At 38.4% G+C, this 21,063-nt stretch overlaps 1 protein-coding gene across 2 annotated transcripts in view; it reads left to right on the forward strand.

The window, feature by feature from the left end:
- Positions 1-21,063, forward strand: part of LOC141561376 (uncharacterized) — a 150,609-nt gene that overhangs the window by 33,961 nt on the left and 95,585 nt on the right. Inside the window, exons 25-28 of one of the 2 annotated variants that reach the window (XM_074300860.1) lie at positions 939-997; positions 5,127-5,241; positions 5,741-5,797; positions 6,332-6,510. The exons of the other annotated variant lie outside the window; for it this stretch is intronic. Coding sequence (XP_074156961.1) covers positions 939-997; positions 5,127-5,241; positions 5,741-5,797; positions 6,332-6,416 — 316 coding nt within the window. The 3' untranslated portion in view covers positions 6,417-6,510. Of the gene's footprint in view, positions 1-938; positions 998-5,126; positions 5,242-5,740; positions 5,798-6,331; positions 6,511-21,063 lie in introns of those variants that run through there. 2 annotated transcript variants of the gene reach the window in all.

Genomic DNA, 21,063 nt, shown 5'->3' on the forward strand with positions numbered 1-21,063 from the left:
CCTTTTAAAACTGCAGTTATCTGGCCCAGACACACAAACCCCTGCTTTAAGTTCACCAATATAAAGAACCCCTCAAGAGCAGGCTAGATGTGATGTGTACTATGGATGTGAACATTATTCTTGGAGACATGCCCTGACTCTCCCACAATAAAAAGGATTCCTTTTCCAGGTCCCTACAAATGTAAACAATGACTTTTTACAATGCCCTTTGCTCAAATTGAGCCTATCTGCCATTGTAAGTGAAGATTTACCTTTCATGTTTTTGATTCCTTTCAAGGATATAAGAAATCCCAGATAAGGAAAAATACACCCTCTCAAAGTAGTGAATGCACCTTCTTTCCAAAAATGTCAGATGCCTAGAGCACAGAGAGTGTAAGTGATCTCAGTGTCCACCCACAAGTCCATGTGTTAAAAGACATGAAGGTATGAAACTGAGACTGGGCCCTTCTGTCTGGGTGACATTAGGACAGCTGATTAATTTGAGTGAGCTTCCTTTTTGTGAGCATTTTCATGAGCTTTAATAGATTGGATGGGTCCTGTCTGACACAGCAGAAAAAAACAAAGCTCCTTTTTACATTCAGAAGCTTGTTTCATGTCTTACTTCAAGGTTTGTAGAACTTCATATGTTTAGTTCCACATGGTCAACTCCTAGAAATTTCTTTAAATCCCCTTGTGGATATGAATACTCTCAAAATTCTTTGAACATTTCTAATGGAAAAGACATCATCTTTAGCAGATTAGATGTATGAGAGATACTTAGAATGTGAAAATTTATTCTTAAAGGTATATGATTTGGCTTTTCCATAATCAACTGGATTCTCTTGCAAGGACTTTCCAGATATAAAAGAATGTGAAAGAAATAATTTTCTGAAATGTCATGTTGATATTTTCTTTTAAAGCCTGGATTTCATGGTGGTTGTTTTCATTTGCTATTCTAGGCATGTTTCTTTAAGCTACGAACCCAAAATTATTGAAGAAAGCATGCCTAATGAGAATGGTAAGTTTCTTCATTTTTGAAATACATCATTTAACCCAATTTGAAACGGATTTTTAGCAAGTACAACCAAATCTAGAGAATTTTTTTTTAATTTTTAAATTTTTTATTTTTGAGGAGCTCTCCTTACAAATAATTAATCATTGTCTTTGACTCAGGATTATTCAGCAAGTACAATCCATGTACTGGAACTTCCAAAGGTCACTCTAGTCCATAACAGGAGAGTCCTTCCCTGAAGCTGATACTCCAGTTAGTGCTACACTGTTTTTCCTATCCCTTTCTAACCCTACTACTTTCCCTTCTCCCCAAAATTTATTTATGTCGCGCTTGTCATCGTTAACTTTCCTTTTTCTATTGCCAGCAAGAGGACCTTGGTGTGGATACTTGAGTATTTGTGTTCAGCTACAGGATAAATTCTAAGTAAAGATTTGTGTAAATACTCAGGGAAATTGTTTTTCATGGCCTTGTACAAGGCAAAGTAAGCTCATTCAGACACTCATGTCCTCATTTCTTCTTTCCTTCCCTAGCACCCCTGGCAGAATAGTTGTTATAGATGTACACTGAATTGGTTTTAATTCAGCGGGAAGAAATACAACCTGACATAAAAAGTTTAACTTTGGCCCCCTTTTCAGGATTTGACTGTATTTCACTTATTACTCACCAGAGCTGATAATCACTACTTTTGGAGAGGTAGAATTGTAATAAAAATCTCAGAGATTATAATAATACCAATGTTTTATGTAGAAAGCTGTAAGGTTAATTAAAACTTTCTCATGAGTTGTTTTCCATAGATTTTCTAAATATTTTCTAAATAATCTTACTATGATTGATATTAATCTTTTTTATTTATTCAAAACAAAATACACATTTAGAGAAAGACTAGAAAGGAAAACAAAACCAAACATTGTTTATAAGTGCAGTGAAACCTGAGAGGATTCAAAATATGTAACAATTTCTATTTCAAGAAACCATATATCATAATAGAACAGATCCCTCTTTTCTTTCTTGTGGGTTATGTTTTTGATCGGTGCTCTACACTTTCACTTTACTCTTTTTTCCATTTTTAAATCCCCCTATTTCCCAAATAAGGCTATAAATTAACCCCCTAAGAATAGAGAGATGTGCGTATTTGTGTGTAGTGTGCACACACACACACACACACACACACACACATATAGTAGTGACATAATGTAGATTTCTCTTGATTTAGTCTTCAAATTTGGTTTTGTCTGAGATCAGCGATTACTAATCTTCTTTTCTTTCTTAATAAATTCTATTCCTGATCCTTATTGTACCTGTTTATTTCTTCTGCATGCTAACTCTTCTACTTCTAATCCTTAACTTTCCTTGTTATTTCATATAATTTACCTCCCCCTACCCATAAGTCCTTGCCTTATTTTCTCCCCCAACCACCTTTTCCATTTCTCTTTATCCCTGTGCTGTTAACCTACATACCTTGTCACTGCCATATATCTATACAACCTTCTACATCTCACTTTATCATGGCATATATGACATATTTATATCTATGTCTATCTATCTATATACACACATATACATGTATATATAGATACATATATGTATGCATATATATAAACACACATATGTGGGTGTGTAAAATATATACATATATGTATGTATGTATGTATGTATGTATGTATGTATGTATTGTTCCCTTTTTAACCCATATTCCTATTTCGAGTAGGTTTTCAGAACTACTAGTTCTTCTCCTAGCTCTATATCTCTCTGTCAATTCTTCATCTGGATCTCATTTAAATTTTTATCTTTTACTAGATAGTTTTATTTTTTACTCTTCGATAATACTCAGCTCTATCCCAATCTGTCTTTTAGCCTACCTCATGACTGATGGAAATCTGAAATATATGGTACACAATTCCATGTACCATAAAAAACATTTTCCATAAAAACTTGTCCTTGAGTCACTTGAAATTAATCTTTGATGTCGGTTCTTCTCTGTTATTTAAGTTTGCCTTTAGTTGAGACAAAGTCCTGGAAATCTTCAAGTTCATGGAATGTCCTTTTTTATTCACATGTTAATTTTGCTAGATAGGATATTTTTGGGCCCAGGCCTAGTTCTTTTAACTGTCAACAAATATTATGCCAGGATCTACAGTGTTTTTAAGGCAGCTGATAATTTCCGTACAACTCTAAATGGACTTCAAGCATATTTGAATTCCATTTTTGGGGTTTTATTTTGTTTCGTTTTGGATTGTTGTTTCTTATAAATTTTTTTCTGTGATTTGGGGGTTTTAAAAGGTTGAGTCACACAATAAATAATATGTGTGTATTGTTTTTGTTTTTGTTTTGTGGTTAGTTTTTGCTGAGGCAACTGGAGTTGAGACTTGCCCAGGGTCACACATCTGGGAAGTGTGTACTGTGAGAACTAGGTCTGAACTCAGGTCCTCCTGACTTCAGAACCGGTGCTCTATCCATCGCGCCACTTAGCTGCCCCATCCTATGTGTGTTGTTTTATGTAGAATCTTCTTGGAATGGTCTACTTTCCCCACTAGGACAATTGTCCTCCAAGACAATTTTCTTTAATTTCTTGCACTATTTTGACAAGGTACTTCTTTTGGTGACAGCTTTCAGGTACAATCCACTTATTTTTAAATTTCTTTTCTTAATATACTCTCCAGATCTGTAGTTTTTCTTATGTTTCACATTCTCTTTTATCTTTTCATCCTCTCTGGTTTTGTAATTTCTTGGTCTCTTATACATTCACTGCCTTCTCCTTCCCCGACTGTTATTTTTATAGAATTGGGTTTATTATTTTATTCTTTTTTAAGGATATATCTCATTTTCTATTGGGTTTAACTATGTTATTGAATGGTTATTAAATTATTTTTAAATTTTTTTTCTCAATCTATCAGATTTTGGAAGTCTTTTTTGCATTTTTCTATACATTCTTTGCAGGTACGTAGCCATTGAGAGGCTTTTTAAAAAAAAAACCTCAGTGTTCTCATCTAAAGATGAACCCTACTCTTCCCTATTCCCATAGTAAATTTCTATGATTGGGTGCTTTCTTTTTTGGCATCTGTTCATTTTTTTTAATGGAAAAAATAGGTGTTGCTCTTACCTAGAACCCCAAACCAAAAGCATCGCTCTCCCGCCCCCAGCAAATGTCTGCAGCCAACAGTCTTCCTGCTCCTCTGGAGAGCTTGGAATTTTATACCCTACTCTTGCATCTTCCCAGAATATCCTCCATCTGCTACTATTTTTAGGGAATATAGTCTTAGGGAAAAAGCCAGAGAGAAGCAACTAGAATCACTCAGAGTAGCAGTCAGTGAAGTGAGTGAAGCTGGATTTGAATTTAGAGAATGTCCAGTCCAACATCAGTGGCACTTTATGCATGAGGCCATCTGGCTGCAGTGAAGCTTGATTCCTCCCCAAAGAGATGCCTCTTTTAGATGACTGTCACTTGGGACACACATGTATTCGTACATAAAAAAGGACATTATTTGGATCCGCATGATTTGGATAGACAACCTGGATAGAAGGCATTTTATGAAAGAGATTTTATCTTGAGTTCTGTAACTTAAGCTGCCCTCTTGCTTGGTATTGTGAATTCCAGCACATTTTTGGAGAACCACTCAGTTTTCTCTGAGAGATTAATCACCTGGCCAACTGAGCCTGGCCTTAGAAGCCTGGTTGGATAAGCAAGGGTCCAAATGCAAATAGATGCACCTCCTTGGCCAGCCTTTTGAGGCTACTTCACATTCTGCTTCATTTTAATGATATTAGCAAGGTGAAATTAGACTGTTAAATATTTGGCTAAGTGGATTATGCTTTTGAATATCCCAATCCTGCTTTCTTGGTGTGAAATTGCTCCTTGCCAGGGAAAAAAGTTCCTGAAAACAGCACAGATCATAAACAAATAGTGTTAGTGAGATGGTTGCAGGCCATATTGTTTAGCTCCCCTTTGTGCAGTGAAAAAAAGCCTTAGAGCATACTAGTTAGTCACCCATCTGGGACTTCAGTTCTCCTGTCTCACACTGGAGGGATATGGCTTTCCCTCGTCAGTTTTTCCTCCCTGTGGCTGCTGTTTCTTGCAAATACTAATCGGACACTTTTTGTGTTTCCCTCATGAAATTATTCTTATTCTTTGACTCAGTAAAAGAAACCAAAAGAAAAACAGATAAAAAAAGAACAAAAGATAAAAAACAAGAGAAGAAAGAGAGACAAGAAGACAAAGATAAAAAGAATAGTATATTGGCATTATTTACTAGGTAAGTTCTTTCTATATTTATAACAAAAATTCTTATTGAATAAAACCCATTTCTACCTACTTGGCCCTTGTAAGCCTTAACCACTTTTTTTTTTCTTTTTTGTCTTACATTCCCTTTTACTATTACAGTCCCTCTTAATCCTAAAGTGATTGATAGGTGTTCATGCTTTCTGTCTCTCTTTATCTCCTTCCATGCCTCTTTCTGCCTTCCTTCCTCCCTCACCCTGTTTCCATAGGCCCCCTATCTCCTTCCCTTCCTTTCTTTGCCTCTGTTTTTCTCTCTCTCCCAGTCTCTCTCCCACCCCTCAACTCCTAATCCCCATCTCCTACTCTTATACAACACAAACATTTTAACCTATTAGTTTACTCTTAGCTTGTTTTTCCTAAATCTAGTCAGTGTCTTAGCTATAAAGTCTATATATATATATAGCTTGATTATATTTTACATAGAGCTCAGAATATGCAGTAAATAAACCTTATAAACTTACTCTGAATTACAGATTATTCCAGTGCCATAAGAAGAATCAAAAGAAGTATATAATCACAGATGTAAAAAGGTATTATTTTATTTATGACACATTAGTAAAAAATTTAGAATTTATTAGAATGCTGTAGTTTTTAGGCCAGGAAGCTTCCCATGGATTTGTGGGATAAGACAATAAGACATTCCTCTTTATGGAATTCAGCTATTTCTCAGATCTCTGAGGAGATAATGTTCCCAGAGGTGCTTTGTTTCTTGGAGTTGATGTCAATCTTCAGACAAAAAATAAGAGTAACAGGATGGTACCAGTTCCACATAATGAACATATACAAGACACAGATACGCCCAAAACCCCTGACAATACACCCCAATTCCCCCAACTCCCCACATACTCACACATTGCCCACACACAATCCTGGAAAAGCTATCCTGTTTCTACTACGCCCCCCTCAAAAACATGCAATGTGAAAGACTTGTGTCATCCTAAGCTGTGTTTTTGTCCTCTATTGCAAATTGTAAATTTTTGACAAGATGTTTCATATAAGTATCATTCAGCATCATGTTACAAAATCTTTTCTTCTTTTCCTCTTTAATTTCTTCTCTCAAACAGGAAGGAAACTAGAGAAAATGCTCAAACAAACAAAGCACTGAAAAGCTGTTTTTGTAGAGGGATGTTCAAATGTTGGAGAAATTAAAGCAAATGTCAGAAATTATACCCATAGTTGTCATCTTAAATGTAATGTGAAAATTGAAACATTCTAACCAGTCAGTAACCATTTCTTAAAGCCCACCTATGTGCTAATACATTATGCTCAGTGCTGAAAGTGGAAAGAAGCCAGAGTAGCCAGGAGAGGCAGAGATAGTAGGGAGAGAACTCTAGAAAGAGCTACATTAAAAAGGTTCCAAGCAAATGGCAGCAATGTTTCATTCAGCCATACTGCAATAATTCAGGCAAGACTTGACAGCTGGCACCAGGGTGGTGGGCGGGGTCAGAGGAGAGAAGGGGGCATATGTCAGAAATGTTGCAAAGATGGAATCTCCAGGTGTAAGCAACAGATGGGTTGTGCAAGTGAGAGAGGAGGAGAATTTGAAGATGACATCTAGAGTGTGAGCCAGGGAGACCAGGAGGATGGTGGTCCCCTGGACTGGAGCAGGTGAGTTTGGAAGGGAGCCATTGTGATTTTTCTATTATGTTAATAAACAATTATTAAATTAGGAGTGTGGTCCTTTTCGTTTGTGTGCTTTCCTATTTCCTCATTTAAGTCGCAGTCTCTGTGGAACATTCAGCCCAACACAAGGGAGACAGATCAAATTGGCCAACTATCCAGGTACCTGCTCCTCCACTTTGAGCAGGACCCATCTAACTAGGAGATGTTAACTCTCTTGCACAGTATAAACAGAATGTAAGCCAGGTGAATTCCAGCCCTAAAGCAGTAAGTCCATGCCCTAAACACCTCAACTGAAGTCTAGGGAAACCAGCTAATGAAGGAGAAAAGCAACCAGGATAGTTCATTTCTCAGACTCCCTTCTGTTTAGAGATGACTCACCCACCCACTTTTGGAAATAATTCTTTGGGAACTCTGGACCAGATTGTAGGCTAGATCAATTTATTTTCAGGAATTGCTAAAATGAACCCATCCTGTATTTTTTTAAATCAACTATAATATTCTCTCTCTTACCTTCCCTAGAGGGAGAACTGCAACTTGAATCTTATAAGGTTTTATTGCCGTCTTTTTTTTTCCCTTCTAGCAGGTTTTTGGAAGACTGCTTCTTTGTCAGACTTTAAAAGTAGCCAAGCTTTTTCTGTTCCTTTATCTTTTAAATTAGTACAAACAGGTTACAAGTAAGTCCAACAAGAAGTAAAAATAACTTTTCTTTTATGCGACTTTTCTTTTTATTTTTCTTTTCTGCTAAGGACCTTTGCAACATTGAAACAATCAATTGCCAAATTGTATAATCATTGTTCTTAAAACATAACAGAACTTCTTAAAACAAAAAGACAGTCAGTCAAATCACAAACACAGACAGGACACACACAACATTTATGACATGCAAACTAGGGACTAATTCCTAAAGTCTCAGGAGTGCCATGAGGGGAGTTTTCAAGTCAACAATTTCTCCCTCTCAGAAACTCAAATTGAACCTTTTAAAATAGGCTTCCAAATTGCAGTTTGGTGCATTCTCTGCTTTCAAAGAGATTATGCAGATGAAAAAAAAAAATACCCCAAAAGCAATTATGTGACCAAAGGCACCCAGACCAGTAGTGTTTAAAAAATAAATAAATCAATAACACACTCAGAGCTGTGCTTAGAAACACACATATTTACCGTCCAAAGACACCCCGAACTAAGTCATGTTCAGAGAACACCCAGATTTATGCCACAAGGCAACCCTTTGGCACTTCCCAGAGTTGTATGGCTCATCAGTCCAACATTTTTCGGGGACCCAGATTTGCTAGAAATCAGACCCAACAGAAAACTTTCCCTGCAGGGATTTCAAAACAATTGCTCCACTGTGGCCCAAACAATGGTGTTCATGGTGAGCTCTTCTTGAAACTGAAACTGCTTTTTCTGTGGGATTCTGGATGAAACCAGATGGCTGGCCTTCCTAAAAGAGCCCAGACCCAGCCTCTTCAAGGCTTCCAGCAGAGACCTGTCCTATAATCTCTAATCTTGCTCTCAGATCTCATCTCTTGTGCAGGCCTCCAGCAATGTAATACCAGAGAAACTGAGGTAAAACAAATGTTAGAGGTTTTTAATATTTTAAGACTGGAGAATTGGAACAGGGGTAGCCAGCCAGCTGGATAAGATTTTTGTCTCTAAGCATCCAGCAAGGATTAAGTAATTCCAGAGACTTTTATAAAGCTCCAACAATCAAGGAAACAAAGACAGGGAGGTGGGCAGAACACCCAGTGAGTGGAAATTCCAGGAAAGACTATGACTTGTTTTTTATCATATTTTTAATTGACAAAACATCTGCATGGGTAAAATTTCAAGTGACCCTTGCAAAAATATGCTGTTCCTTCCCTCCACACCCTTCCTTAAATGAAAAAAATTAAAAATTAAAAATGCCACAACACCCCTACATATTGATAGAAGTCTGGCTTTTAATCCAGTGTATTTCTGGGTTTTGTTTTATGGGAGAATTCATGTCATTCACATTCAGAGTTCAAATGACTGATTCTGTATTTCCCCCAATCCTTTTGTTCCCCAGGCTACACCTTTCTTTCTCTTTTCCTCCCTCTCCATCCTCAGCAGTTTTTTTTTTTTTCCTTCTAAACAGTACCTCACTCAATCTTTCCTCCATTTTATTTATATTTATTCAGTCCCTCCCCCCTTACTTATCTTTTCCCCTTCTACTTCTCCCCTCCCATGTATTAGCCTTCCTTTTCCCTTTTCCCTTCATTTTTATGTTGTTAATCTTTGCTTCTGTATTTAAAGATCAGATGTTCTATTCAACTCTGATGTTTCATTAAACATAATTGAAAATTACGAACAAACAAACCAACAAACCAGGGCAGAGCCAAGATGATAGAGATGATACACACATGATCTAAGCTTTTTCTTGCCCTCAGACACTTCTTTTATGAAACAGAATTCATGCTTGACTGAAAAAAAAAAAACAAGAATATTGGGAATACAACATATCACCAATAGAAGGTATCCTTGGAATTTACCAAAAAGAGGTCTGTTTTTGCTTGTGGGCCAGGACAAAGTTGGCAGTGACAGAAGAGAAGGCAGCTCAATGCTGAGCAGATTGGACAGGGGCAGGGTGTGATCTCAGCAAGTGGAAAATTTGCAGAGAGAACTTTACCAAAGGGCAAGCTACTTTGCTCTGGCAGCAAGCCAGTAGATCAGCAGAGAAGCTACAAACACAAAGGGAAAAGACCATGACCCTAAAACGCTAGAGTATCTCAGGACTTGGACATACCCACCAAGCACCTGGAGTGACTCAGCACCCTCTCAGAGAGCAACCCAATTACTAAGCAGTCACAGCGCAGCCATGGCTGTCCCACTGCTGCTTCACTGCTACCTCCTGTTGTCTGAAGAGCAAGCTAGGTAATACCATACTGCCCCAAAAGCCGACTACAGTTGTCATTTTTTGTTTGTTTGTTTTCTTTGTTTCTTTTTTGTCAAAATGAATAAAAAGTTAAAGTGGGCTCTAACTGTAGATGGCTTCTATATTGATGAAGAATAGACTTCAAACTCTGAGGAGACTAATAACAGATTGTCTCTAACAGATTGTCTCTAGATGAAACCCCAAAGGGGGATATGATCCCATCCCCATCCCCTAGAAGAAAAATGGGAAAAGGAAAGGTAAGCTTGCCAAGAGGGTCTGGATAAATCATCCTACTCATTAAAAGATACAATGGATAAAGGAATTAATTCCCTAAAAAACAGAATTAGTGAATTGGAAAAACAAAATAGCTCTCTAAAAATAAAAATTGGTGAAATGGAAAAAAAGTCCATAAAACAAAACAACTCATTTAAAAACTCAATTGTATAATTATAAAAAGAAAAAACGAAGTAAAGAAAACCATTCATCAAAATTTAGAATTGAACAAATGGAAATGAATGACTCAGGGGCGACACCAAGAATCCATCAAGCAAAAAAAAAAAAAAAAAAAAAAAAAAAAAAGAAAAGAAAAATTTGAAAAAATAATATTAAATAGCTACTTGGAAAACAACAGATCTGGAAAGTAGATCTAAGACAGATAATCTGAGGATTATTATGAAGAAAAAACAAAAAACAAAATTACGAAAAAAAAAAGAAGAGCCTAGACTATTTTTTGGTAAATCATCCAAGAGAACTGCCCAGATGTTAGAAACCGAGGGTAAAATAGACATTGAAAGAATTCACAGATCACCTACTGAAAGAGATCCCCAAATCAAAACTCCAAGAAATATTGTTGTAAAATTCTGGAACTATCAAACCAAGGAAACAATAGTAAAAGCAGCTTTAAAAACCATCAAAAACTGGTGAATTCCTTCTATTTCTGAGGAAAAAAACTGTGACTAGGAGGAGGTGGAGCCAAGATGGCAGAGAAGGCACACGCTCTTTAATCTTCTGTCTTGCCCTCAATACCAATCTTTGAATTTAGCCTTAAAAATAGTGTTTGACTGGGGAAATGCATGAAGATGCAAGGTGCAACGACTTACCAGCTGAAGAGAACCTGGAAGATTGCCAGATCAAGTTTGTCCTGAGGGACAGAAAAAGACAAGAGGCAGGCAGGGAGATAGGAAAGTCTGGTATCCTGAGTGGACCAGGGACAGGGGTAGCCTCTGTGGCTAGAATGGCAGTGGAAACGACCCTGACATAGGCTTGTTGCTTTGCCTTGATTGTAAAGCGGTCCACCACAGAGATTACAGCCAGAGGTAAAGGTACTCTAAAAACACCAGAACTGTACCCCCCCCATACAGAAACCAGAAGTGACTGAGCATAGACCAGCGCAACTGTGCAGCGGCATGCTGAAGCTCGGCTGGGGCAGCTACAAATCTACACAGCAGGGAGGTGCAGCCTGGGGAAGTCTCTAATCTACACAGTGCGGGGCTCAGCCTGGGGCAACAGAACCTCAGCAGCAAGACTGTGCTTCTTGGGCAGAGACACTTCCTGTTTGAGCAGGGCTATTCAGCTGGTCATCTGCTAAAACCCACAGCCTTACAGCGGCTTTGAATTGGGTAGTGACACTTTCCTGCTCACACACTTGCCTCAAGGAAGTCATTAATCTGCACTGCAGGGTTCTTAGCAGGGCATTCGCCCCCCCACCCCATCTCCACTCCCCTAACTGTAAGGTACTGTAAGGGCCCTTTAAATGGGTGGCACCATAGCGCAACAGGAGATTGAGTGGCCCAGAAGTAATCTCTGTGGATATTAGGACTGCCCTGTAGGTGGGATCTTGGCCATATTGAGATAGCTTGGTAATGGGGGACGACTCTCTCGCTGGTTGGCTGTGTGTGTGACCTGACAGGCCCTTTAGAAGGCCACTGCAGACAGCAGTCACTCTCTTAACCTGGCTCCCTAACCTGGGCTAGCCAAGCCAAGCCAAGCTGATGGATAGCCGAGAGCTAAGGACTTTGGGAGAGAACACATGGGTCTTCACACCAGGTGTTCACTAGGGAACCAACAAGTCAGGGCATTATAGTAGGAGGTGTAATAAATGTTTGAGCGTGCTACCCGTTATTTAACTATAGATTCAAGAAATCATGGCCAGAGACCTTTGAAGGCCTCAGAGGAGGCAAGCCAGGAAGAGTTGACACTGCAAAAGTCAGTGGTCAAAGGTACTCTGTTGGGCCTAGGGCAGACTAGTAATTGTAACTGCCAGGAGGGCATGTTACAAGGTACTTGACATTCTTTTCAATTGTTTCATTTTTCTGGTTTTGCTTGACTACTTCTTGATTTGTCCTTGAGTCATTCATTTCTACTTGTTCGAGTCTAATTTTCAATGATGTATTTTCTATACTCACTTTTTTGTATCTTTTTGTACTTTTCCAATTGAGTTTTTAAGTGAGTTTTATTTTGTCCTTCTATGGGATTTTTTTCCCATTTCATCCCTTTTACTTTTTACAAAGCTGTTTTCTTTTACCAACTCACTAATTTTATTTCTCAATGATTTGTTTTCTTTGTCCACTCTATCTTTAAATGCCTGGGAGGACTTCTCAGGACTCTCTTGCCAAGCTTCCCTTTCCTTTTCATAGCCTTTTTGATTTTCTCTATGAAAGTCTTGTGTATTGAGGAGCAGATCATATTCCCCTTAGGGGATTCCTCTAGAGACAGTCTGATTTTAATCTCCTCAGGGTTTGAAGTCTGCTCTCTTTCCATACAGAAGCTGTGATTGATAAGAGTCCTTTTAAATTTTTTGTTCCTTTTGTCAGAGCGTGACTCAAAGAAACAAATTGACAAGAAAAATGATCTGTTTCTGGGAGTGGGGGTTGGGTCTGGATGGTGTAACCGGGCTTCCTGTACAGACTGTGGGAGACAGCAGCGAGGCACTAGCAGGACAGCTATTGGCTGTCCTGCATCTGTGCTCTGAGGCTCTAAGAATGCACTGAGTCACTCTGGGTGGGGGTGGCCAGGTCCTGAGAGACACTAGTTTTCCGGGGGTGTTATTCTTTACCTCTGGTGTTTATCCCTTCTCTGCTGCGGAGTATCCACTCTCGGGTAAAGGTCATTTTACAGAAATGGAAGAGATTGCACCCTTCGCCCCCTCTGGTCTGAGCAGTTTTAGCTGCCATCTTTGCTCTCTGGGCTTGACCTCAGTCTGCACCCAGTCTGTTTGTCCCCTCCAACAAGCAAGCACAGAACTTTTCTGGAGAATTTCAAGGATGTCTTCTGTTGGTGACTATTTGTTTGTTTGTTTTTTGTTTTTTTTGTTTTTTTTGGTCCTGTCAGGCATTAATTCTGAGGCTTTTCATGAAGTAAGTTCTGAGAGAAAATGCAGAGCTCAAGCAGCTCTTTGCCTCCTCTCCGCCATCTTGGCCGGAAGTCAGATTGAATGCAAATAGCTTCATTTCTTTTTTGGCCAGAAACCTTGAAGTTTTCCCCTTCCAGATTCATTCATTCAGGTGTTTATTTAGAAAGTGGAAGGAGGGGGTAGGTGTAGGAGTGCAGATTCTTTGCCTGAAATACTTAGGCTTACTCAATTGGTGTGAAAAATCTCTCTTCTCTTCCCACACTGGCCAGACCTAAAAGATCTGCCTCTTTGGAAAGCATGGATTTTATTCTACAGTGCCTGTTGGTTTTTCAACCTGCCCCCAGGTTTTCCCACTTTAATGTTTTCTGTACTTTTTCTTCACTTTTTCTTTTTTTCCCTTTTTTAATGAACTTAAGCTATCTCTGCATTGTGAGTATATGTGGTATTGTATTGTGATTTTAAAGAAACGTTCGGATTCGCTCATATAAATGACGCTCTCAAGCTCAATTGAAAAATAAAAATAAAACATTTTAATCAAACAAGACAAGGTACAGACAATTTAGGTTTACACAAACAAATAGAAATAAGAACAATTAACAACATGACAATTATAGCAGATAGAGGAAGAGAATACATCACCAACTCAAGGCAACCTCAAAAACTTAAATGGCTGGGATTCCGGTTTCAGCCTCAATCAACTTGAATTGTGCAAAGATTTTTCCAGAGGTAGGACTCTCAGTCTTATATACCTCTCTTAAACAAAGAGGGCTTTCAGCCAAGAAGTCTGACATGTGTGACCATTTAGTATTTTGACTCACTTCATATATCATCTTGACATATGTATATATCAAATATCTAGTATTTTGACTCATTCCATATGTCTACATCTTGACATATTTCCTTAGTAATTGAATATGTTCGGGGGGGCGGGGGGGAAGAGAGCCAACCACCTTAAGCATAAACATTCCCAGGAATGGCTAGTTCCTGGTATCTATTGTCAAGGACATATAGAGTTCATGGAATGGTCAAAGTCCCATAATTTAGAAGCTCAGGCCTGTTAGATTTGAGTGAGCTTACAATTCTAATATGAAATTTTAATTTCTTATTCATTTGGCCTTAAGATCACGAAAATAATAAGAGGACTGAGCTAATGGAGGAAAATTAGAATAAATTGTTTTCATCTTCCAATACATATAACCATTACACATAGGGTATTACAAAAAGAATAACAACAACAATATGGGTATGGCTAAACTATTAAAATAAGTGGTAGTGCTACCTGATCTAAATAAGAAGCCATACCCATGATGATTAGTATCTGATGTCACTAAATGAGAGGCCTCAATAAGTTATCCTGCAGCTATATGAGTCTGTATCCGATGTTCATTTAACGCGTGCTGATTAGACTCTAACAGTTTCTTCATAACTAAAAACTTGTTCAGGATATCCACAAGAGGTTGTAGTGACAAGGAGACATGGCGTAAAGGAAGAAGCTTGGGTACCCAGGTTATTAGAAGCTATGTTGCGAAGATACCTCATATATCATGGAGAAGTTATTCACAGGGTACAATGTTAAATCACACAAATTGGATGAATGTGAGAGAAGGCAGGGTTCCATATGCCGAAACATCATCCCACAAACAATCCCCATATCAGTTGCAGTACAGTCAGACAAAGTGTGGGTTACATTATTCAAATCTATGCAGTTTCCATACAGTTTCCATATAGTTTCCATATATATGAGGTAAAGCAAAGTAATTAGGTAAGACAAAAGGTAACACATGAAATTGACACATAACAGCCCATATCTTAACTTGACAATACACAATAGTTCCAGTACACCAAAAAGAAGTACACATAGCATTTTCAGGTCATTCTTTTTTCCATGCTTCTGGTAAATTAAACATATAATCCCACATTGCAACAATCTCTGAGCATTTTCTTTTTGTATCAAGGTATACATAATTTGTAAAGAGCATTTGGTCCAATTAAATAATTTACTAATATTTCCATTAAACCCAAACTAGTAATAATACTATCATTAAAAAACTTGTAAGAATTGGCTTTAATAATTTAAAGTACTTTGGTTGGTAGGGTAGGATCATCGTGGGCAACTCTTGAGCATTTACAGTCAAAGCTTGAGAAACATCTTGCCCAGCACTGCGCAGTCTGCTGGCCAAGGTCTCAAGGTCTATTGAATTAACTATACCCAAACCAGTTCCAGCACCACCAAGTAGGGTATCGTACCAGGTTCTTTTCTTTCTAACACAATTCATCAGAGGAAAAGTTACATTATTGGTACAAGTTTTTAGGAACTCTTATGATTGATGGAGGATGTTTTGTAGGAGGGGGAGGTGTCAGTAATAGATATTTTATCTAATAGTGAGCCTTCAATACCGCTATCAAGATTTTACATGCACAGTTCATCAGTTGCTTTTCAATGTCTGTCTCAGCTTGTTCTCTGCATTCAGTTGGGAAGTCCACACCCTCGGAGTCCACCAGTCCTTTAATTCTGGTATGTTGAGTCCACTCTCTTTCCTGTGTAGCACTTCTGTATCTGGATCTGGATCAGTCCTTTCCAGCTCAGGGTCAGCTTGTCCTCCTTCCATGTCCGAACCAGGACCCCATCTCCAAGCTAGAACTCATGCACTGTTGAAATCCTAAGGGAGGAGTCTGAGCAATAAGCCTGTTTAGTTGTAAAGTTTTCAGATGTTACAGTAAAGACATAACATATTTCCTTAAAAACAAATCCTTGGTTTCAAGTATTGGATACAAGTAAGAATTTTGAGTCCCTTTTGGATAAGGGTGACCATACAATAATTCATAAGGTGACAATTCCACATCTCTTCAGGGGTTTTGTTTTAACTCTTAATAAGGCAAGGGGAAGGCACTTGGTCCAGGGCAATTGTCTCTCTAATGCCAATTCAGTCAGTTGCTGTTCAATTTCCTTATCCATCCTTTCCACTTTACATGATGAGGGAGGATGCTATGGGGCATGTAAGTCCCATCATATTTCTAGAGCTTGGATCACAGATTGGAGGATCTTAGCTGTGAAACAGGTGCCTTGGCCTAAATCTGCCTGCTCCACCATCCCATACCCTGGAATGATATGTTCAAGAAGTACTTTTACAATTACTGAGGCTGCTGCCCAGGCAAGGGGAATGGCCTCCACCCATAAGGTCAGATGGTCCACTACGACCAACAACTATTTGAGACACCCCACTGACTTGGTAAAGTCCACCTGTATGCTTTGGAAAGGCCTGATACCAGGAGGCTTTCTTCTTTTTAGACTTGTCATTGGGCCGCCCTATTCATCCTCTGACAAACAGGACACCCGCTGACCAGTTGCCTGCTATTGTGTATAATAAGCCAGTGCCACAGACCTAGTCAGCATCACATCACACAGGTCTCAGACATCCCAATGACTGCCCTGATGTAAATGTTGGGGTACATGTCTCATACCTGCTGTGGTCAGTACCTCTCTGCCATTAGGGAGGAGCCAGTGCCCTCTTTATCCTCCTGAGCACCAAGACTTTATATTTCCTGCTTCTCTTCTGGGATAAGGGAAAGTGGAGACACTGGAGGCAGAAATGCCAGAATTAGCACCATCATCTCCTCCCTACTTACAGATTTCTCTTCTCCAGGCTGCTTTGCCTCCTCATCTGCAAAGTAGTTTCTCCTTATCTCAAATGAATCTCCTCTTTGGTGCCCTTGCACAGGAATCACTGCTGCATTCTTAGGTAACATAAGATTAGTCAAAATTTCAGTGACCAATGCCTTCTGTGCCAATCCCTTTCCTTTACTGTTTACCATTCCCCTTTCTTCCCATATTTCCCGAATATATGAACAATTCCCCAAGCATATTTTGATTCAGTCCTTCAAGCAATTTTAGGGCTTGATTTACTGCATATAATTCACAAATTTTGAGCTGACCACTCTTTTGGCAAGAATCCAGCTTGAACCAGAGTCAAATCTTCCCCATTAACAATAGTATAACCATTTTTTCTTTTTCCCTTAACTATTTGTGAGGAGCCATCTATGAACTATTCAGTGCCTTTCAACAAAGGGACTTCCTACAACTCTTCCCTAATCTTAGTTTGGTAATCAATCACATTTGGACAATCATGTTCAAGGGACACATGTTCCCCAGGAGAAGCAGATAAGAACATGGCTGGATTAAAAGTTATGGTCTGGTGAGAGTGCCAAATCATCTCTTTCCAATAATATTGTTTCATATTTTAAAATCCTTGAATCAATTAGCCACCTCCTGGCCTCTTTAATTCAGAATTGATTGAACCTGGTGCAGGACACACTATTAAACTACCCCAAAGGTTAATTTCTCACTTTTCTTCTACCAGAAGTGCTGTGGCTGGCCTCACTTTAATTGTGATAACACTCCTAAAGCCACATTATTTACTGTATTTATATATTGAACTATATCAGGCTTCTCTTCCAACAAATGAGTTAATAAAGGCTTAGTTAATAATGCATATTCATCAATCCAGGTTATACAATAGTCCATCCATCCTAGAGATCTCTGCAGACTCTTTTTCATTCTAGGCTTAGTAATTTGAAGAATCCCCTCTACCTATACATTATCTACTTTCTTTTTTTTTTTTTTCCTAAGCTTATAAAATGGCCTAAATATTTTACCTCATGTTTCACAAATTGCAATTTGTCTTAAGAAATTCTCAATCCCTGGGCTCCTAAGTAATTTAACAAACTGATAAGTGATTTGGACAAGGTCATTCTTTTTCTTCCTGCCACAAAAAGATCATCTACATTTTGTAAGACTTTTAACAATAAGAAATTTATCCCAGAATGTTCACACAATTCTTATATACCCAAGTAGATGTTTCATAAGTTGAACATTATACCAATTATTTTGTTTTTAAAATACCCAATACACAGAAAAATCCCAAATTACATATTGCCATAACAAAAACATTTTCAAAAGGACTATTATACTTTGAGTCCCTTTAAATAATTGGAATCAATACAATTAATTAAAACTTCTATTTTCACATAAAAGTATCTGAACAGTTCTTAAAAATATCAATTAAACTTTTTTTAATAACCCTTTCAAACTATATATCACATTTCTGATCATATTCTTTAAACACAAAAACCATTATGTATCTAAGGAAACAAATGTTCAATAAATTAACATCTTGTAAGAGCAGCTTGACCCTTTATCAGTTTGTTTTCTTCAACCAAAAACAGCTGCAGCTTCCTACTGCTGCTCTCCCCTGCAAAAACACATCCTGTCTCACAGTCATCTTTCTGTGACTCCCCTTTCCAACCAGTTCCTTCTTTTCCCCACTGATTTCTTCTTGAAATCTTTTGCTCCCACTTATCAATCCTTCTTTAAATCACCTTTTCTTTTAAATGTTAAACTTGAAGATTCATAACTCATAATGATAACAAATTACCCAATGTTTCAGAAGCAAACCAAATAGTTTTTCTTTTTCTTTCTTTCTTCTGACTGCGTGCTTCAAGGCCACTAGTAAGAAGCTTCCCAGGTGGTATTAAGCGGATAAGATTGTATTGCCATTACTCTTCTTCAGCAGACTTTGAAAATCTGCTTTTCAGAGAAAACTTCCCCACCAGTTTAAAATAGTCAAGTTTTTTTTTTTCTTTTACTTACAAATTGGTACAACAGATTAAAAAGTTTAAAATCACAAACAATTTTTATATTAAGTAACATTAAAATAATCAATTCCCAAATTTCTTAATCATTGTTTTTAAAACTTAACAAAGCTCTTAAATCACCAAAACAAAGTAGAGGCTTTTCCTAAGACCCTCACTGCCAGAGAGAAGTTTGTTTCACGTTGAACATTCTTCCCTCCCAGAATCCAAACAGAGTTTCTCTAAAGTTCAAAGCCCATTTTAATGCATTTCTCTGCCTTCACAGAGAATGCCTAGATATTCCATGATTTAAGACCACTCTGAAAGAATTACTATTCTGAATGAATTCCAAATTCCCCAATTCAGCCTGATATTTTTCTAAGCCTGTAACACAGAAGCTGTTCTTATCTTATGAGCTTGCTAACTTTTAACACAGAACAACAACAAAAAAATTCAAAGCAGACAAACATACACAGACAGACACAGAGCTCGATTTTTCTTAAAGAGAGGCATTTATACAGCGAATCCTGCCGACTACGCCAATTTATGTATTGTGATTTTAAAGAAAAGTTCGGATTCGCTCATATAAATGAAGCTCTCAAACTCAATTGAAAAATAAAAATAAAAAGTTTTAATCAAACAAGACAAGGTACAAACAATTTAGATTTACACAAACAAACAAATAGAAATAAGAACAATTAACAACATGACAATTATAGCAGATAGAGGAAGAGAATCCATCACCAATTCAAGGGAACCTCAAAAACTCAAATGGCTGGGAGTCCTGTTTCAGCCTCAATCAACTTGAATTGTGCAAAGATTTTTCCGGGCGAAGCGTCCTCCCCACAGATGAGACTCAGTGGAGAGGTAGGACTCTCAATCTTATATACCTCTCTTAAACAAAGAGGGCTTTCAGCCAAGAAGTCTGACATGTGTGACCATTTAGTATTTTGACTCACTTCATATATCATCTTGACATATGTATCAAATATCTAGTATTTTGACTCATTCCATATGTCTACATCTTGAGGTATTTCCTTAGTAATAGTATATGTTCGGGGGGGGGGGGGGAGAGGGAGCCACCCGCCTTAAGCATAAACATTCCCAGGAATGGCTAGTTCCTGGTATCTATTGTCAAGGACATATAGAGTTCATGGAATGGTCAAATTCCCATAATTTAGAAGCTCGGGCCTGTTAGATTTGAGTGAGCTTACAATTCTAATATGAAATTTTAATTTCTTATTCAGGTATGTTCACACACATTTGTCTATATGAAAACAGAAAGTTAACTTCTCAAATATAAAGGGCACCTAGAACAAGAGAATAGAGAGGATCATAGGATATAGTGATGAGAGAAAGGAAAGGGGGAACCCCGTTGGCCTGCACAAAGATCCCAGGAGGCGCAGTGTCCCCTGTAAATGAATTTACAGGCCCAAAAGCCTAGATTGATAAATAAAAGATTTATTGTAGAAATTTGGAAGTAAAGTTGAGTTAGAAAGATGCCAGGGCCAAAGGTGGCTGCTGGGCAGACAGGAACCCTTACCTGGCCAGAAGGATACCATGTGTTGGGGGGAAAGGCTCCTGAAAAGAGAGAGCTCCAACTGGGCTCTTTTATACCTAAAAGGAGATTGTGGGCAGTGCCAAGTTCTTGGCGGGTTTTTCAGATAAGGAAGAAATTGTTGCTGGGGGCTGAGAAAACCCAAGCCAGCTCAGATCTGGTAGGGGCTGGACCCGGATATTCAGACATGGGGGTTTGGAAATCAGAAGGGAATCTTAAAGGGACCTCAACCCTTATCATTTCCCCCCTTAAACAATTGAGACTTAAATTCATTTAAGAAAAAAATTAGGAGCAGTGTCCTTCATTTAAGGCAAGGCTGAAGATTTTCACCAAAGATCTTCAGAGTAGAGGGGTCCCCTCATCTTGTTCCTCCCTCAAACCATCATCTCCAGATGCATGTGAGAAAAGGGGCGTCGATCTCCACTTAACTGCTTCGAGCTGACAAGGATTATACAGATTTGGGGTTTCATGGCAGGAGGTGAGGCGTGAGGTGTAGGGGATGGCAGCAGGGCATCGAGGGGGTGTCCCGGTCAGTTGTCCCCAGTCAGTTGTCCTCCAGTCAGTGTTCTCCAGGCTAAAGGGCAGCTGAGATTCCAAAGTATGAAACCTAGAGAAAACAGATCTCGGGAACAGATTAAAAGTAGGGTGTCAAGCAGGGTGGAGAGGGTAACATTCAGGAGACTGGGGCCTTTAGCTAATGGCCCATCTAACTATCAAAGAGAAATAGGAGAAAATGCTGAGAGAA

Source organism: Sminthopsis crassicaudata, chromosome 3, assembly GCF_048593235.1.
Source record: "Sminthopsis crassicaudata isolate SCR6 chromosome 3, ASM4859323v1, whole genome shotgun sequence".
Taxonomy (NCBI): domain Eukaryota; kingdom Metazoa; phylum Chordata; class Mammalia; order Dasyuromorphia; family Dasyuridae; genus Sminthopsis; species Sminthopsis crassicaudata.